Below are 26,047 nucleotides of genomic sequence, written 5' to 3'. Positions count from 1 at the left end.
CGGGCCTTAATCCTTTGGACGCTATGTAATTTTTTGAATTTTACCAGCTCTATGAATAATAGCACTGATTGAGCACTTACTAGGAGCTGCTCTAAATATCATATGGTGTTAAATTATTTCGTTCAAGGGGCGCCTGGGTGGCTCAGTCAGTGAAGTGTCTGACTTCAGCTCAGGTCGTGATCTCGCGGTTCGTGAGTTCCAGCCCCGCGTCGGGCTGTGTGCTGACAGCTCAGAGCCTGGGGCCCGCTTCGGATTCTGTGTCTCCTTGGCTCTCTGCCCCTCCCCTGCTTGTGCGCATGCACGCGCTCTCTCTCTCTCTCTCTCTCTCTCTCTCTCTCTCTCTCTGTGTGTGTGTGTCTCTCAAAAATAAATAAACATGAAAAATATTTTTAAAATTATTTCATTCGAGGGGAGCCCCACAAGGCAGGTGCCGTCCTTACCCCACACTGATATGGAGGGAAATGACAGAGGGTGAGCATTGTGACCAAGGCTGCGGAGCTGGTGGGCGGAGAAGCTGCAGTTCCCCCCGTGGCCGCTTGGCTGCAGAGTCCTTGCCCTTAACCAGTAGGCCCCTGGGCCTCTTGGAGGCCCGGTTAGAAAAGGTATTGATGCTTCCTTTGCATTCGGCAGAGGTGACTCTTTGTTATGCCCGAGAGTAGACGAGGCCAGCACAGAGAAGTCTCTCGCTCACCTTCGCCGTGAGCCATCTTTTTGTACAAGTGACGTCTACTTCAAGGGGGCATTTGGGAGTTTTCTTCCTTTCCTCACTCTGACGTCCTGCCTTCGTCGCCGTTCTTCCCACCTCCTCAGGCTTTTATGCTGCACGTCTCCAGCTTCATCCTGCGCCAGTGGCAGGGGTCAAGGCCTAGGACATTCTTCAGGGGAAGAATCTCCCAGGAAAGGAAGGACCAAGGCAAAGCTTCAGCGCTTCAGCCGACCAACCAAGTTTTGGTCTTTGTACTCTGTCTTATCTCTTACCAACTCCCCCCCACCAAGGGTGAGGTAGAAATGCCAGAAAATCTCATCCTGCTACTTGAGGTGGGGCGGATGCTCATTATGGGCCGGGACCAGGGAGTTCCTGAGAGACAGGAAGCTGTTCTGACCCATATAAGAACACAGGGTATGTTTGGAGACGTCGTGACCCTTCCCCATGGCCCCATCTACAAAAGCGAAACAAAACAAAACAAAAAAACCCTGTATAATTCAGTTAAAGACACAAAAAAAGAAAACAAAAAAACAAAACCCAGACACATCCAGCGCCCCAGGCTGTTTGCTCTCTACCACGTCACCACCCAAATCAGGGACGCTGTTTTTAAGCCTGGTCGCCATGATGTCAGAACATCTGGTCCACCCAGTCAGCCGTGACTAGTGTGTCTGTTGGACACCAAGTGATCTGACACAAGTTTTTATGGGATTACCCTGGTGCCTTGGACTTGGATGGATGCAGCCTGAGTCATTTCCGAAGCAATTAGTAAATAATGAGGGGTCCTGAGCTGCCTGCTTGGTTTGTTATATCCTCGTGTGGAAGAGACAAAAGTAATGGGTCGATTCATTTTCTTAAATAGGTGAGTTTTCCTAAAAAAAAAAAAAGAAAAGAAAAGAAATTAAAAAAATTATTGCTTGAGAAATAAAGCAGCAGTCATTAGAATCACAACCATTTCATAAACGTACCTTCACATTATAACACCACATTAGCATGAACGAATGTACCAGAATGCAGTCTGTTTGCCTAATAAAAAGACTGTGTCAAACTCAAAATGAGGCCATTTACTAAAACATACAAGCTCTTGGTTAATTTATAATATTCTCCTAATCCCACTTTTATCACCTCTCCTTTGGTGCACTTGGTATTAATTGCCTATTATAGCAGGTATTTGAACACATCTCCTCTTTCGTCTGAAGAAAATATTAGCATATCGTAGAGCTGTTGGGACAGATTGTATCTGAGCCACTTTTTCCTCCCCGCAGAAAAGCCTATCAATCATAACTGAATATAGTGATTAATAATGTCACATCTCTTATTCGTGTGTCTGTGCACAACTAAATGAAGTAGAATGCTTACATTCTGATCTGGAGAATCTCACATAACAAAATCATCAGTTGCCATTTTCAAAAAAAATTGGATTGAAGATGCTTCTCTCCCAGGACCTATTTTTGGTTGCTCTATTATTAATTTACTAAAGGCTCTGTCAGGAAGCTAACACAAAGATTCTGTGACATCAGAATTTGTATCATTTCAGACTAAGTTTACGGTTTTTTGTTTTTTCTCATTAGGTTATTTATTTTTGAGAGAGAGAGAGGCAGAGGGTGAGCAGGGGGAGGGGCAGAGAGAGAGGGAGACACAGAATCCGAGGCGGGCTCCAGGCTCCGAGCTGTCAGCGCAGAGCCCGACGCGGGGCTCGAACCCACGAACCGCCAGATCGTGACCTGAGCTGATTTCGGAAGCTCAACCGACTGAGCCACCCAGGCGCCCCGTTTTTGTTTTTGTTTTTGTTTTTTTAATCTTCTTGCATGTGGCAAAATCAGTAGTTCAGTCAAGATCGTAGGGGAGATGGGCTGGGGCACTCGGGCCACCACTCACTGTCCCAATGCCCTGTGCAAGCCAGTGTCTCTGGAGGCTGTTTCCTCGGCTGTGAAATGGAGAAAATATTGCGAAGTTTTTCCAATATTGTCTAGATTCTTGGTGGCAATAAACATAAAATGAACTTGCTATAGTGCTGGGGCCGTAGAAGTTACTCAAAAAATCGGGAGTCTGCATTTGGAGGAGAGAAGACATGAGTTGTCACAAGGAAAGTGAAATGATGGCATGTGGTCACTTGTGGTTTTAGGCCACAAAGAGAGCTCTGTGCCCCAGGCACGTCTGGGCTCCGGACTCACCACTGTCTGCAGAGCAAATGGCAACTTTTCCTTATATCTTATTTGCAGTTTTTCTTTACTGGCCCTTCGTCCACGTCCAGTCCATCAGCAAGTCTGTCTGCTGTGTCCTTGTGCTGTATCTGGAACCCGTCCACCTCTTCCGTCCCCGCTGCCACCGGTGTCCCCACCCTGTGCTTTGTCAGGAACCCCCGGACTGCTTTTCCTGTTCCTGCCCGGGCCCCTTACACTATTCTGCAGGACACCCAGAGTTATCTGTTGAAAACAGATGTCAGATCTCACCAGACCCCTCTGGTTAAGATGTCCTGTGGCTTTTGGTTGCCCATCGAGGAAACATCCCCCAAGCATCCCGGCTTATAGTGCTCAGCATGGGAGCTCTCTCCAGGGAGATTTTTTTTTTTAATGTTCATTTTTGAGAGAGACAGAGAGACAAAGCGTGAGCAGGGGAGAGACAGAGACAGAGAGGGAGACACAGACTCCAAAGCAAGCTCCAGGCCCTGAGCTGTCAGTACAGAGCCCGACACGGGGCTCAAACTCACAGACCGTGAGATCATGACCTGAGCCGAAGTCAGACGCTTAACTGATTGAGCCACCCAGGTGCCCCCAGGGAGATTTTTTTTGACCAGCCTATCTAAAATTTCATATCTCCCCCAACACTTAGAACATTCTGAGGTTTTGGTGTGTTTATGTGTTTATCACTAAGATAGATGTTCCCCGGGGAGCGGGTGCCTTCTCTGTCTTGCTCACTGTTGTAACTTTAGTGCCTTGAGCTGATCCTGGCACTTAGGGTGACCTCAGGAAACATTTACTAAATGGATAAATAGCTCTGTAGGAAAGGTTCCCAGTAATTAGAGTAGCCGGGAAACACTGCATGGGACAGGTGAGACTGGTGGTCAAGGTGGGCCTTTGATGGGGTTTCAATGTGCTGAGGACAGAGCAAGAAATGGGATGTGGGGTAGCTTTATAGATTTGGCACCTTTTAAAAAATATATATACAGATTAAAAGAAAGTTTTTTAAGTTTATTTTGGTGGGGGGGAAGAGGGTGTGTTCAGGCGGGGGAGGGGCAGAGAGAAGGAGAGAGAGAGAGAGAGAGAGAGAGAGAGAGAGAATCCCAAGCAGGCTCCACACTATCAGCACAGAGCCCGATGAGGGGCTTGAACTCACAAACTTCGAGATAACAACCTGAGTCGAGATCAAGAGTCAGTCGCTTAACTGACTGCCCCACCTGGGGAACCCTTAGATTTGGGACTTTTAAAACCCCTTGTTGTTTAGACGTAGGGCTTATTTTCGTGGCTGTGTCAGAAGTTCCATGGTAGCTAAAACCTCTTATTGGAAGTCTTTATGTGTTGCAGGTAAACCTTCTGCAAATAAAAATCAAAGGTGGGAGAAGGTTTACCTGGCCTATGGTGTATGTAGCGACGAGTTTCCCTCTTCATTCTGGCCGCAAGGAAACCCGAAGCCAGGTTTTTGGAGTTTTGCTCCATTGTAGCAACTCTGACTCTTTGGTTGCTTTAGCTCTTTTTTCAGCACCCTCTTCTCTGTTCCCGTGGATCTCATTTAACTGTCTTTTTGCGGAAGCTTGTTCAGTTTTCGGTAAAGGCAAGATTTGTCTGCGTTCAGTAAGTAAATGCATCGTTCTGGGCCCGTGGGGGCGAGCGTCAGAGCGGCGAGGGGAAGCGTCAGCCCTGGGCACCGAGGCGAAGCCTTTGTTAAAGGTGAACAACGCCCGGCCACTGCCCCTCCCACATGTCCCCAAATTGAAAGTTTGCGTTTATGGGGTTCTGAATGTAGTCTAATTTTTTCCTATCTGGTTTGGCTCATCTCTACCAGCTGGTAAATAGGAAATGTTCACGGTAGGAAGCCAATACTCTGCAGAGTGTAAACAGATGGAATCGATATAAAGTGACAAGCTAGACTGTGCTATTGAGAATACAGAGCCAAAAGTAAGAACATAACAGTCAAGCTACTTATTTCGTTCCAGTTCATTTAGTCCTGAATAGCGCCTCATATCTGCACAGCTGTGTTGTTCTTTTTTTCCCCCTCTTTCTTTCTTCTGGGTTGATAATGACAATTTCAAAGAAAAACTTTAATTAAAGATTTTATACGAAATAGCCAAAAGTAGAATAATAAGGAAAATGAGCACTGATGTGTGTATTGTAAGAAAAAATCCTCTTGCACGGTTTCATTTAAAAAATTTACTCCTTAAATTTAAAATGAATGTAGTCGTGGTGACAGGAAGGTGCCAGACTGACAGCCGTGGATGCTGAACCCTTCCATTTTGGCTGCAGAGCCAAGACTTAGAAGCTGCTAGAAGCCCCCTCCCCTTGGGGCTCTGTCCCCAGGCAGGCGGGGAGAATGCCGCGCTGACCCCCTCGCGCTAGAAACCGGGCAAGGAAGGGTGACTCCGGGGGAGGAACCGCACAGAAAATAGTTAAACGGGAGCCAGTAAGATACCAGTGTGGACACTTGAAGTCAATTTACTGTTCGGGTTGTGCTCCGGCGTGAAGAAGCTTGGCCTTCCTCCGGGAAGGGCCACATCGGAGCCGGGTCTAGAGAAGGATTATTTTGCAGCCTAGCTGGGGCTTCTGGGCTTCTGGGAGGGAACATTAGGCCTTTTCTCACCTCCTTTAACGTCTGGGTGGTCATATTTATTTGGGTTCACGGCTTTCCTTCCTGGAGCCCGAAGTGCCATAAAAAGAATTTTCAACAAAGAACCGTAGAGTACAAATAACAGCCACTGTTAACAGTTTATTGAACCATCTGAACTCGGTGGGGTACAAATGTGAAGCAGCTTGATTGCTTCTTCTCACTGTTCTTAAGCAGCCGCTAGCAAATTTGCCTTTTCGTCCCTTAAGCGAATCTCAGGCAGGTCTCCTGGCTCTCTGGCCACATTTACTTACGCACACGTCTCGCACGGCCCAGTCCGGTTTCAACCTTGAGCTCAGGCCCAGCTCAGCTGGCCACCTCCTCCCCTTCCCGCTGCGTGAGCGGCGCACGACCTGCTTACTCTCTGGTCTTTCTCTCCCTCTCCCCCCGTGACCGTTGGGGTCTGTGATGAGGGCCGAGGAAAGGGAACATGTCTTTCTCTCTCTGCACTGGTGTCCTGGTGTCCTCTGTGGGCAGCATATAAAGGCTCCTCCCTTATAGGGCACAGGGGCAGTTATGAGGACTGTGCTGTGTGGGCCTTCAAACTATGTGGTTCCCTGATGCAGAGGTTCAGTCCTGGCTTAACGCCCTCTGGACCTCCTCAGCTCTACTCCTGGTGGTCCAGTGCACATCCTCAGGTGCATGGGTCCCTTACCTGAGGAGCAGCCCCTGGGAGCGGGACAACTCAAGCCGTGCCTTTCTTGGTCTCCACTTAACCCGTGGAAAACTTACACGTTCCATCCGTACCAAGAGTAGGCTTGCAGGCTGCTCTGACCTGCCCCTCCCACTCTGCTGTCTCTGTCCGGTTCAACTTACCCCAGGATGATATACAGCAGATCACTGAGTCCACTGGGAAATGAGATCCCTACACATCCTTCTTGTGGTTACCTGTCCTATCTGTACAAGGATTTACTTGGCCTGCTAATGTCTCTTTCCCCCCATAAATGCTGTAGTCACCCCATCCATCCATCTATCTGTCCATCCATAATCTATCCATCATCCTTTTATCCGTCCATCCATCATCCATCCATCCATAATCATCTATCATCCATTCTTTTATCTATTTATCCATCCATCTATCCATCTATTCTTCTATCCATCCATCCATCCATCCATCCATCATCCATCTATAATCCATTCATCCATTCCTTTATCCATCCATCCATCATCCATCCATCCTTCCATCCATCACCCATTCATTTATCCATCTGTCCATCCATTATATGTATACACATTCACCCATTCAACAAATATTCATTGATCCAGGCCGTCTTCTTGGTCCTGGACCCTTGCCTACTGAAGAAGACCTTACACTTTCTCAAGCTGCTGTTAACTTGGCCTGGGAAGTGGGGGCAGTGAAAGGGTTAGAGGAGTTGGCTGGGGTGTGAGGGAGTAGTAATACTTCAGCTGCTCAGTATTCTTCAACGTGGGTATGTGGTTATTTGGTTGTTTGGAACTCTGTCCTCAGCCTTTGGCCCCAATCCGTAATTCCCATCCCACCACCATTTACTGAATATGTTCCACATGAGGTACCTGCACACATGAGCTCAATTTCATCTCAACCGCACACTGATGGAATGTCTTTATTCATTCCCATTTCACAGATGAGGAAACTGAAGTTCAGTGGTCAGGTTGCTGTTTCAAGGTTACTTGAAAACTAGTGCAGAGCTGGGACTCGGAGTCCTGCCTCGGAGCCTGCCTCTGGTGCCCTACGTTGCCCGGAGGTCCCTTGCGGAGAGGGAGGGAAGGAAGCTCTGGAGCACTGGCTTTGTGGTCGGGGTGGGGCCCCCACTGCTGCAGCCCAGAGCAGTTGATGCGGTTTTCAGTGCGGTTCGCCACCATGCCTGGGGGAGTTTTCTCTCCTCCTGTCTCCCTGCTTTACTCTTTTTTTTTTTTTTTTTTTTTTAGTATTTATTCATTTTTGAAAGGCAGAGAGAGACAGGGTGCAAATAGGGGAGGGGCAGAGAGAGAGGGAGACACAGGATCCGAAGCAGGCTCCAGGCTCTGAGCCATCAGCCCAGAGCCCGACACGGGGCTCGAACTCACGGACTGAGAGATCATGACCTGAGTTGAAGTCGGACGCCTAACCGACTGAGCCACCCAGGCGCCCCTCCCTACTTTTCTCTTAAAGGTCAGATGTTCTCTGCTTCTTGTAATAACACTTATGAGTCTGCCCTCCGTAAATTCATCTAAATCTTATTTTGAATATTTTAATTTTGCTCCTGTCGTTGTCCCCATACCCACCCGTCTCCCCCTTCAGTAATCACTTTCTCTTTTCACTTCACTCCTATGTGAAATAGGGCTTCATTTCTTTCCTGGAAATGTTAGGTGAACGAGTCCCGGTTTGTGTGGCCACACGGCAGAACTTAAAGCTTTCTATCTGCTTTTCTCCAGTCCTGCCGTCCAGGTGGAAGAATCTGGGCTTTTTAGTCTGTCCTCGCTGTGGTTCACCACCCATCATCCCCCTTGTTCTTGGCTGTCTCCCCAGCCTGGGGCTCCAAGGACGTGGAGAGGGCCACATACTGCCCTGCTCTGCAGGCATATGGTACTGCCCGGGGTGCTGGGTGCACTGGGGACCAGCAAGGGGGAAAGCAGGGGCGGGGTCCAGGGTACTGGGGGAGCTAATGCCAGCTAGCATTAGCGGGAGAGGGTAGAGGGTCTGTGTCTGTGGTGGCCAGCACACAGCCTGGTGCGGGGCTCGCTCAGAGAGCCATGGGAAGCAGCTCCTGTCTGGGCCCAGGCTGCCCAGGGTGGGCCAGGACTAGTCTGGTGCAGGGCATGGGGAAGATGGCTGGGAAGAGAAGACTTGAAGCACCTTCCCCGTAGCCTCAGACCCATTTCCTGGCTCCAAGTCTTTATTATTATTATTATTATTTTAAAGGTTTTTGAGAGAGAAAGAGAGAGAGGGAGAGAGAGCAAGCAGGGAAGGTGCAGAGAGAGAGAGAGAGAGAGAGAGAGGGAGAGAGAGAATCCCAAGTAGGGTCCATGCTCAGCATAAAGCCTGACGCGCGGCTCGATCTCACGACCGTGAGATCATGACCTGGGCCGAAATCAAGGGTCGGACACTTAATTGACTGAGCCACCCAGGCGCCCCATGGCTCCAAGTCTTTAAAGCCATAAGTAGCTACTGTTCTGGTTTTCTTTTAAATCCTCAGGGCTTCTCCTGTGTTTGTGCACATAAAGCTCCTCGACTTCGCAAAGATGTAGGTGGGAGTCCACGGGTGGGAGTGGGACAGGGGTCGTGAACTTGTTCTGTAAAGACAGTAAGTAATGCTGTCTTTGTGGGCCAGGTGTTCTACCCAAGTACTCATCTCTGCCCCTGTTTGTAGGGGGAGGCAGCCAAGGGGCAACGTGCAAATGAGCGGGCATGGCCGGGCAGCGTAAAATGTGCCTGTGGACTCTGAAATGTGAAATTCATCTTTCACATGTCACCAAATAGCCTTCTTTTGAATTTGTTTTAAGTCGACCATTAACAAATGTAAAAATCATTCCTAGCTTGTAAGCGACACAAATAGGTGGTAGGCAAGACTTTGCCGCGCCCGGAATACAGGAGAGGGAGTCGGGCCTCTGTAGTCGGGGACGCCAGGCTAGGAGAGCACCCCTTTCCAGGCCCATCTCTGGGCAGTAAGGAGGGCAAGGCCACGGGTTCTTTTCTGGGAAACTTGCCGGGTGTGGAGGGAGGAAGTAGGGGGCTCTTCTCCTTTTGCTGACAGTGGACCAGTGTTTGCCTCTCTCCGTGGGTTTGGCCCTCTGGATCACCCCTCCCTCAGAGCGCTGGGAATGGAGGGACGGAGCCCTGGGGAGCAGAGGCCAGACAGGGAGCTGGGTGCCCGTTTCAGGCTTGATCTTGTCATACCCCCCGATGACAAGATCGAAGCTAGGGAGCCAGCGGCCGGGTGGAAGTGTAATTAGGAAAGCCAGTGGGCGGGCACGGGATCCTGCCCCCCGAGGAACTGTGGCGGGGCCGGGGGAAGGGCTCAGGGCAGCAGACCCAGCTTGCTAACTCGCTCTGCAAATATTTATGAACATCCACGCTGTCCAGGTGCCGTTCTAAGCCCGGCGGGTATAGCGGCAAATAAAACCACGTCCTTCTCCTCGGAGTTTACGCTTCAGTGGAGGAAGGGAAACGATAAACAGATACAGAAAGGAAATATCGAAGGGCCCCGGGTGTAGATGAATGCCAAGAGAAAAAGAAAGCGAGAGGTCGGAAAAGGATGCGAGCGCAGGCTTCTGTGCGGGCCATCGAGGAGGGCCTCCCAGGAGCAGGTGGCGGGTGACAGACCTGAATGAAGGCCAGGAGGGAGCTTCAGGAGGAGGAGACCGAACGTGCAAAAGTCTTGAAGGATGAGCGTGCTTGGTACGGGCCGGAGGAAGCAAGGCGGCCGGGCAGCTGGAGCAGAGAGAGCCGGGGAGGGCAGGAGGGGCGGGGTGGAGAGGGAGTGGGGGCCGGACGACTAGGGCTTCGCAGGCCTGGTGGGGGCTTTCCAGCCTGTGCCAGAGAGCCTGCCGGGCTTGGGAATTTGAGCAGTTCGCTGTGGCCGGAGCCCAGGGACTGTGGGAGGGGGCGAGATCGTGGGATTTGGAGCCGGCGTGGGGGGTAAGCAGGAGGCGCAGAGACAGTGGCTCTTAATACAGACATGTCCCACTTATACCAAAATGGCCCACGTCTAGCTGGCCTAGAAAGGAGCTCGATGTTGCCCACGCCATCCTATTTTTCTGTCTCCGCCTTCTCCTCCCCTGCCTCCCCCCGCCCTCTCTTCTCAAGGGAGCCGGGACACGGGATGGGGCACGGCCACGGCCACTGCCGTGCCCCCAGCCATTTTGTCCCTTGATACTCTTTTCTTCTTTCGTGTCGCGTATGGGACGAGTCTTCTACACGGTGGCCCTAACTCCGCGGCTTTGATAAGCCTCGCCATCTGCAGCTCAGTTCAGATCCTGCCAAACTTCAGTCTGACAAATGATAAGAAACTTGGAGACATACCTCTGGTGGGTGTGAGTTCTGTGCCAGACTGGCTGCTTCCTGGCTTTCCACGCCGGAGACCCATATGGGCCGCTTCGGGGTTTTAAAAAAGCGCATCGCCTCATGTCCTCCGTTTTACCCGAAGAGGTGGAGCGAGAATTTGGCGGCAGACAAGGTGCCGAGGTTTCTGTCTGACCACAGAGCAAGTGCGGTCCGTGGCCGGGGCTCCGTTCTTTTAGACAAAGCGGTTGGGCTGAGGGCGGACGCCTGCGAGCCGCGGCCTCACCTTAGCGGATGCGGTTCCCGCTCCTCCTCGCTGGGCATTCCCCGTTCGGGATATTAAGATGGTCTTAGCCGGTGTTAGAAGTGGGACATGTGTACGGAACTTAGCGTGGGGCTTGGCACAGAACAGACATTCAATTAATATTTGTTCAGTTATCATATGATCGTAACCATTATTACATAGTAGATGGAATCATTCTGACATTCAGGATCGGCCCGAGGAGGTATTTGCAGACGCATAACAAAGCTTCCTCAGAGGGTGGCTTTTTCCCAAGCAGGAGAAAGAGAAGGCAGGTCGCTCCTTCATTCATTCGCTCAGACACCTACTGAGCCGGACCCCAGAGCCGAAGCCCTGAGCCCTGTCTGGGGAGCTGACGCTCCAGAAGGAGAAGCAGACAGTAAAGATGAGCATTAAATCAGCTGGTGAGGGGGCACCTGGCTGGCCCAGTGGGTTAAGCGTCCGACTCCAGCTCGGGTCGTGATCTCACGGTTCGTGAGTTCCAGCTCTCTGCTGTCAGCGCAGAGCCCGCTTTGGATCCTCTGTCCCCCCGCCCCTCTCTGCCCCTCCCCTGCTAACGGTCTCTCTCTCAAAAGTAAAACGTTCAAAAAAAAAATCAGCTGGTGAGAAGTGCTCTGGAGACGAGAATCTGCGTATCGGGGATGGGGTCCTGACTTAATGCTCGCGGTCAGGAAGGCCTTTCTGACGAGACGACATGTGGGCCGAGATCCGGATGGAGTGAGGGAGTGAGACAGTGGGTGTCTGGGGAAGAATGTTCCAGGCAGAAAGAACAGCAAATGCAAACGCCTTGAGGCGGGAGGAGCCTGGAACTCGGGAGGAGCAGCATAGAGCCCGGGGCCGGAAAGCAGCCAGCCAGGGGACAGGTGGCGGGGGACGGGGAGGGGGGCGGCTGAGGTGACAGAGCCGCCTGGGGCCGGTCTGTGGGGCCTGGCGGGTCAGGGTTTGTGGGGAGACGTGAGCGGGGCGATGTGGTGTGGGGGACGGGGTCGCGAGTGTCCAGTGGGTGGCGTCGCGAAACGGGGGGTGGGGGAGGCCTCTCACGTGGGTTTGGAGTCAGACGGACTTAGACACTGGAGAGCACGGGGCCGTTGTCTTAGAGCCACTTCTATTTTCCTGCATAAATAAGGAGCGAGGCTCTCAGCGGGAGGGAAGGCCAGGGATGGGAAGGGAGGTGCGAGGATGGAGAAGGTGGACAGAGTCTGGTGGGGGTGGTGAGTGACTAACGCAGCGGAGCAGGATCCCACAGCGCCCTCGAGTGAGGGGACCCAGCTGAGTGGTGGATGGGCCGCCCTCTGCAGCCACATCAGGTGCCTGGAATAGGCGGGGAGTTGGATTTAATCAGGGATGGGGGCTTGCCAAGGCTGAGGCAGGAGTGGGGAGCACGTATGCAGTGGTGATTACAGAGACTGGCTGGGAGGGAGCGAGGACCGTGCACAGGAATTGGAGTGGCAGACGGGGGCCCTCGTGGGGAGAAGGCTGTGGGGTCCTGCACTCGAGGGAGGGAGCTGGAGCAGGGCGGGGGTGGTGGGAGCAGGGGGCCTGATTCTGGAGAGTGGCCGTCACTGGGGATGACAAGGCTGGAGTCTCAGCAGGCAGCGGTGACCTCAGGCCAGGGGGAGGGCCAGGAGCTGAGAGATCTGGGGTCAGAGGTAGCCTTTGGGAAGCCACGAGTGGTCCTTGAGGCAGGGCAGGCCTGGCCGGGGCTAACAGCCCAGCTAGGAGGGCCTGGCATGTGTAGATCCAAGCAGCCAGGGAGGAGAGGGAGCGGGTTCCTCAGCTCAGTGGTTCCTCGGGTGTGAGCACGAGCGCGGCCACCGCAGAAGAGGGTCACCAGGAAGGGACCCATTCCCATTCCTGGAAGGGACCCATTGGAGGAAGTGTTGAGGAACTAGGAGATGTTAATGAGAGAAAAGGCCTGCTCGTCTTAGAGTTTTTCCCAAACCCCTTCCTTGAGGGGCACCGATCACCTGACTCTGGGCTGGCCATAGACTTGACCCAGTGCAGGACGGTAGAATCAGACCCTCTAAGGCTGTACCAGACAGACATTCATCACTTTTCATCCACAGTCCGAACTCCAGCCTTCACGCTCCACCGTGCAGAATGCCTTCCCGCCCTGCCCTAGTCACCCCTCAGCTCAGATGCCTCCTCCTGCAGGAAGCATCCTGGATGACTCAGGAACTCTCTGTGAAGGCCAACGGCTCCACACTGTCTCCGCTATCTGGCTCTTGTTCCCACAGCCCAGCTTCAGCGAATACTCATCTTATGTCTTGTCTTCTCTTTGGGTAGTGCGGCTAATGGGTTGGCTTACATTAGAATCCCAGCAAAATGGAGAATGGTGCTTCCTCCCCGTGGGCTGGGGGGGGGGTTCAATCACACAGCTCCACACGTGAGCCCCAGCAGATGTCGTCCTCTAAGTACAAGTAGCCTTGGGATAAGCACACAGCTTAGTATTCTGTGTCTCCGTAGGGCTTATCCAAATGCCTTTCACGTCTGTGCGCCCAATAAATATGCATTTGCTGAATTTGGGAAAGATCTCTATACAGATTTTCGAGAATAGTTTTTAAAAATTCAGAGGGGTTGGGGCACCTAGGTGGCTCAGTCGGTTAAGCGTCCGACTTCGGCTCAAGTCATGATCTTGAGGTTCGTGAGTTCGAGCCCCTCATTGGGCTCTGCGCTGACAGCTCGGAGCCTGGAGCCCACTTCGGATTCTGTGTCTCCGTCTCTCTCTGCCCCTCCCCTGCTCGTGCGCTCTCTCTCTCTCTCAAAAGTAATAAACATTAAAAAAAATTTAAAAATTCAAAGGGGTTGAGATCTACAGTTATGCTTTGCAGCTGCTAGTAAAGAGAGTTTGCAAATGGCTATGAAAAAGATTGTACAAGTCCAGCCTTACCTGAACTGTAGTTTTTAAGTATCAATTAACAACAAAAAAAAAGATTTTTCGTATGGCTCTAAAAGGGAATGAATTGTGTATGAGACTTACTGCTTTACATCAGAAAGACTTTTTAAAAACTTACTAAGACCATTTACAGAGAAAATTGCTTTGCAAACATTCAATAAATGCAAAGTGTTCTTTTTTCCCATAGACCTGTCATTTCGCAATACCTACAACTGTGAGTCTTTGAAAACATTGTATTTTACAAGAAGTATTTTAAACCGTTCACATTTTTTATGACCATTTTGGTTTTTAACACTGGGTCTTTTGACTTCTCCTAAATCACTTTCTCTACACAGATTTTCAAAAACATGAAAACTGTTATCAAAGCCTTCAAGCTCATTGATGTTAACAAGACTGGTCTGGTCCAGCCCCACGAGCTGAGGAAAGTTCTGGAGACCTTCTGTTTGAAGATGAAAGACGATGAATACAAAAAGTGAGTAAACGAAGGTGTGGGGAGAGATTGTGCGGTAGAACTTAACCCAGTTTCAAAGTGGGACCTGGCAGGTGCCCTGGGGTCCGACATCATCCCCTCCTGCCGTCTCCATCTTGGCTTTCTAAAAGAGGCTCTCATGGCATTTCTCCTGGGCCCGTGATGCTCCCTGCAAATGCTCATGCTCGAGAGCTAATGGTTCTAATTCCGAGAGTCCCCAGGGTGACAGTCATCTGGCCTGCAGGCCTGAACACATCTCGATTATTTAAGCGATCCATCACCCAGTTGTCTCGCCTTTCTGGTTGGCACCGCGCCCGCCATCCCCCGTGTTTCCCGTTCACAGTTGACTTTTACTCAAGGCCCGGGGTTAGAGAAGAACCAATTCCAGGATTTATTCATTAGCTGGTGTGCTCCCTGTTGGCTCTCCATCGTGATATCATAACAGAAACTTAATTTTCCTCCGAGGACTGTTGTTGCTGGGGTTGGGGGAGGGCACCGCGGCAGGGGGACCGCGAATAACCGAACGTTTAGCCGCCTCACGGCTCTCCAAAGCCGCCGCCACCTGCTCCTGACTCGAGGGCAGTGTGTGGAAGCCTGCACGGGCGTCTTTTTTTTTTTTTTTTTTTTTTTTAGCCTCCAATAAACTCCAGATCATTTAGAAGAAGCCAAACGCTTGGCTTCCGTGGCTACCTGAGTTTTGAATGGAAGCCACTAGAAGGGGGCCCACGTTGAACTTCATTTCTGTGGGACTCCGCCAGGAAGCTCTCTTCCTCTTCCTGCCTTTACCCACTCTACTCGGCATCCCCCAGGCTGTTAACAGAAGTACCAAGCCTTATTATTTCCCTCCGCGCTGAAGAGCCTCACATCACACTGCAGTTATAAATCGCTCTGACAATGGCGGCTGTGCCTGCTTGCGTAGTGTCATAAAGACGATGTTGCTTCTGTCCGGAGAAGAGGAACCTGCTATTGTAGCAAGAAGTGTAGGGGGCCTGTGAGCGTGGCAGGGGCGCTGCGGGGTCTGAAACTCAGGGAGACTTTATAGAAATGGGTATTGCCTGGTCTTTTGAATATGTTCTTCCTGTTTTCCTCTTCCTAACCCACCTCAGAATATAAAAGGACATAATAGATGTTTTAATTTTTACATCTTTCCGACTGGGAAAGTGTCCAGAGTAAGATCCAAACAAAACAAATTAAATAATTTTGTGCACGCAATTATAGAACAGAAGCAACACCCTTCTAAAACAGGCAATCAAAAAACAAAACAGTGTTTTATTTGACAATAAACCTTGTGTTTGGCACTGCGGTCTCCAACCTAGTAAATCTATAAAAAATGTTACTGCCTGTTTCCCCATCTCGTAAGTATTGAATAATAAAGAACTCCACAAATTTTTATTTGAGTTTTTTCCCTAAGCCTCGAGAACAATACTGTTTTCGTGATAAGGCTCGGGAAACTTAACATAATAGAATTGCTTTTCTTTAGAACAGAAACGCAAAGGATCAAAAGCAGACCATTTCTTCAATGGCTTTAATGCTTTTCTTATAGAAGCTCAAGAATATACTCTTTCCCTGAGAAGCTGCTTCAGTATTAACTTGGCCATTTTAGGTTTACCAGGCGGTAACAACCTGGGCTTTGAAGTCAGGCTCCGCTTGGGGTCAGGTCTGTGCTGCATCCTCCCCGGTTCTAGGGCTTTGGGAAGCTCCTGGGCCCCTCCGAGACCCAGCTTCCGCTTAAAGAAGTTTCTAGCTAGAAACCCCTTGCAGACTGACGCCAAGATGCTCCATAGTGTATAAAGCGGGTCTGGGATGCTCCTGGCGCATAGTAGGTGCCACTTTCCCGACGACTCTGTCACGGTCATAAAGATTCCAGGAACGCACTCCGTTCCCTAGACGACAGGTCTCTTTAGGCTGCAAAATACCGTCCAGTGTGTGTGCAGAAGAGGCGAGAGAGAATATCCTCGCCAATCTTACACTTGATCAGACCACCCTGAGACCCATTGGGTTATGCTTTTCCTTTCCCATCTCACACACCCTACCATCCGTAGCCCCACAGGCCCAAGCATTTGGATCCCAGTAAAACAATGAATGGCCAGCCTAAGAAGCAAACAAACTCACTCGAGGTCAGCCCACTGCCTGTGCAGAGGAGTGAAGCCCAAGGCTGGTTGTAGGCGGTGATGCCGGAGAGGTTCATGGGTCGAAGGTGTCGTTCCCTTGACCCTGCAGTTGGCCTTCCTGTGTGACCCACTCGCCTGGGCACTACTGAGACTTGGTTTTTGAGATTTTTATCTGTAGGAAATATTATCATGGGATTCTGTCTGTCTGTCCTCGATGAATCTGCAGCAGGGATTATGAATGTGGATGGGCTGGGTATTAGGAAAGGTCAGGATTCTCTTAGGAGGAAATACCAGTCTGAAGGAATGCTGGAGTTTTATGGAAAACAGGGAAGTTGGTGATGAGATATTTATCAATATCCGGACATTTTCCTGGAGCATCAGAGTAGCCAACGCTTTCTATAGGACAGTAACTCAAATAGGAGCACAGTAGGTCAGCCTTCTGGGTCCCCGAGCCCACAGCCGTATTTTCACAAGACAGAGACTGTGGATGAAAGATGCAGCTACTCTGGGAGTTTCAGTGTTAACATCTGGCAGCTATCCTATCTCCAGATATTTTTTCTTATTAGAACAATGGGCAAGATTCGTCAAAGTGGGTGAGAAAAAGGTATGCATTGAAATGAACACATGACGTTACTCTTTGTTAAATTTGGAAAACAGAAAAATAACAAATACTTTAAGTGATAATTGCTAAATTTTTAGAAAGCAGCATGAAATTAGATAATTATAGAAACCAACACATATGGAGATAATATAACCAAACATTTAAAAACTGTCAATTTTTTCTCAATGTAATAATGCAGAAATCATCTAGGAAGCCATTTATCAAGTGGCAGATTTGAATAATAGAAGATTCATTTTGAAAAGAAAAAAATATTCAAACATCCTATTTATCTGAACTTAGAAAGAAAGAGTGTCTCAGTATATTTCAGGGAGAGATCATTGGTTTTGCCCCTCACCCCAGTGAACTGGGCCTCTGTTTGTCTCTGTGAAATGCTGTGCTGGGTCAAGAGGATGGGCTGGGTTCTCCCCTACACCCCGCTCTGGATTTCTCTGGTGACAGTGGCTTTCTGCTAATTGACTCACGGCCCAGATCCATTGCCCCCTATTTCTTAAAGGAAAGTGGGACCTGCTTTTGCTGTCTGAGTGCAGCCTGAGTCCTGAGACTCCTCCTTCCAGAGAAGGGAGAAGACGGGTCCTGAGATGCACCTGTACTGTTCGAATCCTCACGCACGCGTCGGTAGGCCAAGGAGAATGATCTCCTTCGAAGTATCTGTGTGTTTGAATCTTATGCTAACCATTCTTAGCATTGACTTTTTAATTCCAGCTCTAGCTAGAAATGCATTAAAATGAAGGCCAACCCCAGTGCTGAAGGATACCTTGCCTCGTTTTAGATTCTCTGTATCGTAATTTCCGATTACCAAAGAACATTTCTATTTCAGGTTTGCAAAACACTACAACATTGATAAAGACACCACAGTGGACTATAATGTTTTCTTGAAGAACCTCAGTGTAAATAATGACTTGAATCTTAGATATAAAACGGGAAATCCAGGTGAGTGTTTTGAAAGTACATAGCTAAAGATTTCAATATCCTTTGGCACAATGATTCCTCTTCTAGGACCTATTCTAAGGAATACTTACAAATATGGAAAATGCATTAGGTGCAGAGATAGCCATGGCCTCATTGTTTAGAAGAATAACATAAATGTCTAACAGCAGAAAAAGGGTTAAGTGAGTCACAGAGTATCCATGCACAGCCACGAGCAGCGATTTCCATGAAGTTAATGGTAAACGCGGAAAGTGGATGGGGTGTTATCCGTAGATGATTAGAAAGAAAATTCTAAGGCACAGATCGTCTTTAAGTGATGTGTGCCTGGGTGTTGTTTCATTCTTCTTTCTGCTGCTTCTGTATATTCAAAAAAAATTTTTTTAACGTTATTTATTTATTTATTTATTTATTTATTTATTTAATGAGACAGCGAGAGACAGAGCATGAGCAGGGGAGGGGCAGAGAGAGAGGGAGACACAGAATCGGAAGCAGGCTCCAGGCTCTGAGCTGTCAGCACAGAGCCCGATGTGAGGCTCGAACTCACAGACCGTGAGATCATGACCTGAGCTGAAGTCGGACGCTCAACCGACTGAGCCACCCAGGCGCCCCATATTCAAAAATTTGTAATGAACACATTATCCCTTTAGTGATGGGAAAAAATCTTAATATAAAATGGCAAATAGCTGAGTAGTTTATGCATTCTCTTAGACACGTAAAGCCAAGCTCACACAGGCATGTAGCCTTGAGACCGAACGTTTTCTCCTTGCGCCGATGGCGTTTATCCCAGCCTCATCAACAAAGTGCCCAGAGTTGTTGACCTGCTGGATAGCTCTGGAGAGAGCAGAGTCCAGTCTCCCGGGGATGAATTTATGAAGAATGCAACTGGAGATTCTCCCTTGGGAGCCTTTGGTCATTTGAAGGCAAGTGGTTTCTTGCCTCGAGACGTGGTGTCACTGTCTGGTTTCAATTTAATTCAGTACAACAAATACTCATCGAGCACCTTCTGTGATTCTCAGAGTTGCCACACTGGCAGGCTTAACAATGACAAATTCTCAGATTTTAGCTCGGTTCCTCTAAGATCACTGATAGCAGACTCCTTAGGGGGTCTCCTTGTTAACACCTCTCGAGTTTTAGGAATAACTAAACCAGATGCTCTTCCAAGAACCTGTTCATCCCTTATGTTTTGTTAGTTCATGTGCACAGCACTGGGCCCTTCACTGGCTTTGGAGCCAAGTAACATACTCTGTCTTTTTTTTTTTTTTAATTTTTTTTAAATTTATTTTTGAGACAGAGCACATGAGCAGGGGAGGGGCAGAGAGAGAGGGAGACACAGAATCTGAAGCAGGCTCCAGGCTCCGAGCCGTCAGCACAGAGCCCGACGCAGGGCTCGAACTCAGACTGTGAGATCATGACCTGAGCCAAAGTCGGATGCTTAACTGACTGAGCCACCCAGGCTTCCCTACATACTCTGTCTTTAAGGAGTGTGTGTGTGTGTGTGTGTGTGTGTGTGTGTGTGTGTGTGTGTGTGTTTTAAATGGGGCAGGTAAGGCATAAAATAAGTCACATAAAAAAGAAATAATAATATAAAGCACTAATTTGTTGTGCTCTGTATAGATACTTCATGAGCCTTAATTTTAATTTTTATTTCTCTCAACACCTTTATGAGATGGGTATTATTATCCCATTTTTTAGATGAGAAAATTCAGACTCAAGGGTGCTAGGTGAAGCTCCCAAAGTCATAGAGCTAGTTTTTGGTGGAGTTGAGATTTGAGCTGTTTAGCTCCAAAACAAACTGTACAAATGCCTGAGAGGGAAGAACAGAATGTCGTGGGGTGTGCACAGGAGGAGGAGGGCGGTCCAGGGAGGAGCCGGGAGGCACTTTTGCAGGCCCAAAGTTCACAGGATGCACATGACAAGCGTGGAGAGAATGAGAGTTTCCCCCCAAAGGGGGAACGTGTTTGGCCAGAGCATGGGCTGTGAACTTTGTCCAAGGGAGATATAAGGTGGTGGTCTCCCTTGATCATAGAGACTTTTCATCACAAGTAAATTTAGAGGCCTAACTTGAGAACCGTAACATTCCACCGTGCTTACCGAACATTTGTCCCATGCCAGGCCTGAGGCTAAGCACACTCCTGGACTGTCTCTCTTCATATTCTCCACAGCCCTGTGAAGCAGACACTTTGGCAGATTAAGCAAAAAAGATTGAAGTAAACAGTCAAGCCAATCCTACCACCCAGAATTAACCACTATCAGCGTGATGCCTAGCATCTTTCCGTGCAGACCTGTGGAAAGGAGAAGCAAGACAGACAGACAGACAGAAATAGCTTTGTAGAAATGGGTTCCTAGAGATGGCCTTTTATATCAGTTTTGGCTTTTACTTGAGCATATCAGAAGCACAGGAATTGCAACGAAACTAAAGAAAATCCTGACTATGTCTTGGCTGGAGGTAATACCCGCGGGTCACGCGTTCCTGCCCCCCAACGTCAGAGACTTTGACCCACTGCCTCTGATACTGATGGGGCTGTGCGGAAGTCTGGCGCTTGCCTGGTTTCCCCCTTATCCACGACGTGCTCCTCCGAGCTGGCTTCCCAAAGGAATTACTTGGTCCTGAGTTTCAGAAACGTAGCTAGGATAGGTCATGCTGTTGAGCCTTTTGCACAGTGTGTTTTTAATCTGCAAGTCCAATTACTTTTTCATTTCAAGATTTTTTTTAAGTACTATTACATCTTTGAATAAATCTTTGGTTTCATTTTCCTGATTTTTAACTTCGCTGTTGCAGATTATCCTTATGTTGGATTGTCTTTGTCTTTTGTGTCTGTTAAGTTATCTTAAAGTGCCTTTTTATTTCTTTGCCTTTTTCCTCTGAGGTCACAGTGACATCTCAGTCTTTTATCTACACTTGTGGTCTGATTTTTGCCAAGGTCTTTTTTTTGTTCCATGTGATTTCTACCTTATTTATTACTTCTATCATGGCATTGCCTTTGGTTTACGATATTACTTTCCCTCTCGTTTTGTTGTCTTACCATCTTGTTTGACTGAGTTTGTGTGCTTTTTTCGTGTTTACGTGTTTATTTTGAGAGAGAGAGAGAGAGAGAGCATGTGTGTGTGTGAGTGAGGAAGGGACAGAGAGAGAAGGAGAGAGAGAATTCCAAGCAGGATGTGTGCTGTCAGCTCCATCACAGGGCTTGATCTCATAGTTCGTGAGATCATGACCTGAGCCAAAATCAAGAGTCAGATGTTTAACTGACTGAGCCACCCAGGCACCCCTGAACTTGTGTTCTTACGAAGATGTTCTTTTTTAAATTCATGTTTATTTTTGAGAGAGAGAGCGCGTGCGCACGCGCTCAAGTGGGGGAGGGGCAGAAAGAGAGAGGGAGACACAGAATCCGAAGCAGGCTCCAAGCCCCGAGCTGTCAGCACAGAGCCTGACGCAGGGCTCAAACTCACGAACCATGAGATCAGGCCTGAGCCGAAGTTGGACACTTAACTGACTGAGCCACCCAGGCACCCCTGAGGATGTTCTTTAAAGCAGTTTTGTACCTTTTATATTTTATTCCAAGATGAGATCTTTGCCTTTTTGCATTATGCTCCTCTCCTTCTTTGTCAGTCCACCTACACCAGCCTCCCACACTTTTCCAGTATTGTTTTCATAATTTCGAGAACATGGGGTAAACTGATGATTTTTTTATTCTCTTATATGTCTTTAATTAATTGGAGTCTACCTCAATCTAATATTATACTAATTCTCATGAAGTATAAGGGCTTTACAACAGTATTTGCCCATTCTTCTTTCCTGTCTCTTGCTACAGTGCTGTTATATGTTGTACTTTTATATACACTAGAAATACAGAATGCATTGCTATAGCTTCTGTTGTTCTGCTGAGATTTGCTGTCTGTTCACTCATTAAGAGTATAGTTTCCCTTTTGTTCTCAAGCACTTATGTTGAAATTAAAACTCTCAAAAGCTTTAAAAATTTTATCCGCTATTTCCAGCCTTTAGGTCATCTCCAAGTCTGGTTCTTTATTGATTGCTTTTTTTTCTTAAATATGAGGGATCACAGTTTTCTGTCTTGTTTTGTTTTGCTACGTCTAGCAACTTTGGAATTTAGCCTGGATACAGTAAAGTTTGCATTGTAGAGACTTTAGATTCTGTTATATTCCTCTGAAGAATATAAGTATTTGTTTTAGCAGCCAGTTTATTTAGCTACACTCAGACTCTAAGTCTTTGTCCTCCCTGAGGGCTTTAACGCTTGAAATCTTTGTTCTGCTATTTTAGCCTTAGCTGGGCATCTTATTGTCTGCTCTATATATCTTGTTCAGGGATTAGCCAAAGATTTTGGCAGAAGTTATGCACAGACTTTGGAAATCCTCCTCCAAGCCCTTCTTCTTTTTTTTTTTTTTTAATTTTTTTTTTAACGTTTATTTATTTTTGAGACAGGGAGAGACAGAGTATGAACAGGGGAGGGTCAGAGAGAGGGAGACACAGAATATGAAGCAGGCTCCAGGCTCTGAGCTGTCAGCACAGAGCCCGACGCGGGGCTAGAACTCACGGACCGCAAGATCATGACCTGAGCCGAAGTCGGCCGCCTAACTGACTGAGCCACCCAGGTGCCCCCCAAGCCCTTCTTTTTGGTCTTACCTCACTTTCATACTTTCCAGATACTGTGTAGTCCTGAACTCTGTCTTCTGATTCCTAAAGCCAGCAGGATGCTGGAAAAGCCAAATAATAAGAAATGCATCGAGAGTTACTCTCTTTTTCCAAGTGTCAACTCCCGTTTATGTCAGTTGCTCTCTAGTGCCTTCAGACAGTTTTTGTTTATATTTTGGCCAGAGTTTATACTTGTTATCTGCTGGGAAGATAGGTTCAATGTGAGCCAATCTACCATAACTGGAAGCAAAGCTTTCTGGTTGCCCATGTTAAGAGTTTCTTCTTGTGTCAGTCTATGCTGGTAATTTATTGATTTTTCTAATTTTTACTATTTTTTTCTTTTGCCTATTTCACCAGGTATTGTAAGAAGGTGAGTTCTATAATACAATTTCAGTTCCAGCATGGGAATCTCAGTTTTTTTCACATTTTGTTACCGATAATTGGCAACATTTTTGTTTGTTAGGGGTATGTAAAATAATGATGCATCTCACAAGGAAAGGCAATTTTTATCTGATCTGATATGAGATCTATATCTGGCTGTTCTGTATATTCTTGTTCCTGTAGCGTTAGCTCAAGTTCTCATTGCTGCCTCTTAACTGGTGCCATCGTCTGCAGCATGGGCCTATTCCGATCTGTCTTCTGTACCCCAGTCGTAGAGATCATCTTAAAATCTTATTCATGCCACTTTTTCCTCTATAACTTTCACAATTGAAATTTAAGTTCTTCAGTTTAGAAGACAGACTCTTTTTTGTGGGTGTTCTAACTTAAAGATACACACTGGACCCAAACAATGCAGGTTTGAACTGCATGGCTCCATATGTACACAGAGCTTTTATACCATAGTACTGTAAATGTATTTCCTCTTACGCTTTTCTTGACATCTTTTCTCTTTCTTACTTTGTTGTAAGAATACAGCATATAATACATACGACATGCAAAATATGTGTTAATCAACTGTTCATGTTACCAGTAAGGTACCTAGTCAACGGCAGGCTATTTGTAGTTAAGTTTTGGGGGGGTCAGAAGTTCCATGCAGATTTCTGACTGTGTTCGGGTTGCCACCCCTAGTCCTTGTGTTGTTCAAGGGTCAGCTGTAGTAATTTGGGGCTGTGGGCTGCATTATATTAAAGCTCTACACCGAGGTTGTCAGCAGAGGCCTATTTGTTGGTATGCGGTGGGAAGGGACAAATCGCCGACACCAACTGGTCATCGTTCACATTGCCATCCTATCAGTTCAAAATCCTCAGCACCAAAGTCTGAATCTCATGGCACCAGCATATCCTTTCTGGTTGGCTCCTAATGGAATTTATTTTATTTGGCCCATGGCTTGGCTAATTTGAATCCCAACCTTACTGACTGGTTTTGGGAAAAGCCAAGACATCAGACAGGTTGCTCAGGGTAGCAATCAAACAGAGAGACGTTACATGGAACAGTTCAAAGGTCATTTCTAGGTTTTGATTTATCTTCTAACGTGTCTCTGTGTAGGTCATAGAGAAGTAGGTCTTCCTGTCTCACTGACCCAGCTTCCGTCAGATTGCCGCATTAGGAGCGAGGTCTTTATCACACCTGCTTGCTTGCTTCTATCTCTCTTATTTGTCTCTCGAGTCATTTTGGTGATTTGAAGCTTGTCCTCCAGTAGACTTCTTGTGAAGTGCCCATGGAAATGATATTCTCTGATTTCTTACAGTTTGTATGTGGCCTATATAAAAAATCATTTGATAAAACCCTTAGCTCAGATTTTCATTCCTTAAGGATCTTAAATATCTTTACCCAGTGCCTAGTGATGTAAAGTTTTGCCGAAGAAAAGTTTAATGACAGACTGACTTTCTTTCCCTCATTAGTGCCTTGGTCTTTGTGTTCAGATAGCCAGCACATTTTTCGCTTTTTATTTAAAACCCAGTAATTTTGCTGGAAGTCATGATGTTGGACACTTGTGACTGATTTTTATAAGTATTTAGGTACTATTTGAATTGCTAGGCTTGAGTCTCTTTTATTTCGGGAAGACTTCCGGAATTGTAATTTTTTAGCATCTGAACCATTCCACTGTTACGTTTTCTTTCCAGTGGCACATTTTGCAGGTATCTTGGATTTCTTTTCCTAGCTTCTGTTTTAGACTATCACCTTCTTGCACATGTTCCTTCCTGCCTTCTTTCCTTTTTGCTTCCTTGATACATTTTTTCCCCCTTTTTCACCTCCTGTGACTTTCGTTTATTTGCTCTTGTGTTCCTTTTAGCTCAGCCTTTATTTCTGGAATGATTTTATTTCGAATTTGCTTGGGGGCTCTATCATTGAATTTCAGAATTTTTGTAGCTCTGATTGACACGAGTCCTTTCTTGTCTCCCATCATTTAAAACATTTCTCGTCAACCAATAGGTAGCTAATGTGTACTGAGCATCTTGTGGGCAAACTCTGTGGCATTTCTGTCCATTTCTTCTTGCAAATGGGGACCCAGAAGCACAAGCCTGTGTGGGTAGTCCTGGAAGGCTGCAGAGTCAGTGGTTGGATCCAAAGTGAGTCCTCCTCACCTTCGTACTGTTTTCAGGGTTTTTCTGAATCTCACTTTGGAGCTTCCACTCAGAAATGCTTTTCTGGGCACTCCAGCCATGAAGCACATGGACGGATAAGTAAATTCTAGACTGTTTCTGATTTTTCTAGAGTGAAATCTTTACTAGTGTTTTAATAATGTTTGTTTTCTACATGGTGGTTTGGGGAAAATAGTCTCAAGAGAGCAATAATTTTAAAATAATGTGTCCCCTAGTGCATTTTCCCTAAAATTTCACTCTCTTAAGTAAGCACATAATTCCACATACTTCTTTATATCTGTTTCTGTTTCTCATATGAACTCCTGCTTTTTTCTCTTATCTATGAACTAGAAATGATAAGAATAAAATCTGCTTCTGTAGGTTCCTTTTTGGGGAAAATGGGTCCTATAAGGACTTACTACCAAGAGCTGCTGGTGGGTTTGATGCTGTTGCTACCTCTTATCAGGGACGCAGTATGTCATTTATTTGCAGGCATCGTGACCTTTGACTTTTCTGAATGTATAGAACTATGTTTCCTGTTGATTTTGCATATTTCTGGTTTTGCTATGTTGGTGTTCTTAACAAGCCATCATCATCTTGCTTATCAAGGGCACTATCTATTTGGCACCTGAGGAAGTGACATTTGGGGGTGGGTTTCCTTCTGCTGCATCTATGACATGCATAAATGCCCCCCTTAAGCTTTGGATTTCCTCTTTACCCCATTTCAAATCAGCAAGAACCCTTCAGAGGAAATCTGGGGACATTAACAGGTGGTGGGGATTGTTACGCCCGGCTGAAGAGTGAGGCCTGGCATAACTGTGACGAGAGAGGTGCCCTTGAACGTGGCTTGGTTGAGCTTCATAGCCAGCTTATGGTGGCAGTATAGCTGCACGGGTCCCTGGACTGTGAGCTCCCCGAGGGCAGGCCTCACACCCCAACCCCCCCCCACCCCCATCCTCCAGACCCTGGCATCCTGTTTACAGAGCATGGATGGGTTTCCCTTGATGTGCCCTGTGTCCCCGAGAACTGTCATTAGAGTACCAGTGCCCCAGAGTGGAGCCCGCACCAGG

The 26,047-nt window shown here is 47.5% G+C and overlaps 1 protein-coding gene across 1 annotated transcript in view; it reads left to right on the top strand.

Annotated features, from left to right (window-relative positions):
- EFCAB6 (EF-hand calcium binding domain 6) overlaps positions 1–26,047 on the top strand; it is a 225,418-nt gene that overhangs the window by 54,342 nt on the left and 145,029 nt on the right. Inside the window, exons 8-9 of the mRNA XM_030322319.1 lie at positions 14,014–14,150; positions 17,698–17,810. Coding sequence (XP_030178179.1) covers positions 14,014–14,150; positions 17,698–17,810 — 250 coding nt within the window. The remainder of the gene's footprint in view (positions 1–14,013; positions 14,151–17,697; positions 17,811–26,047) is intronic.

The sequence above is a fragment of the Lynx canadensis genome, chromosome B4, assembly GCF_007474595.2.
Source record: "Lynx canadensis isolate LIC74 chromosome B4, mLynCan4.pri.v2, whole genome shotgun sequence".
NCBI classification, from domain to species: Eukaryota; Metazoa; Chordata; class Mammalia; order Carnivora; family Felidae; genus Lynx; species Lynx canadensis.
Note: the sequence above shows the minus strand (reverse complement) of the source record. Positions and strands in the feature narration are given on the sequence as shown.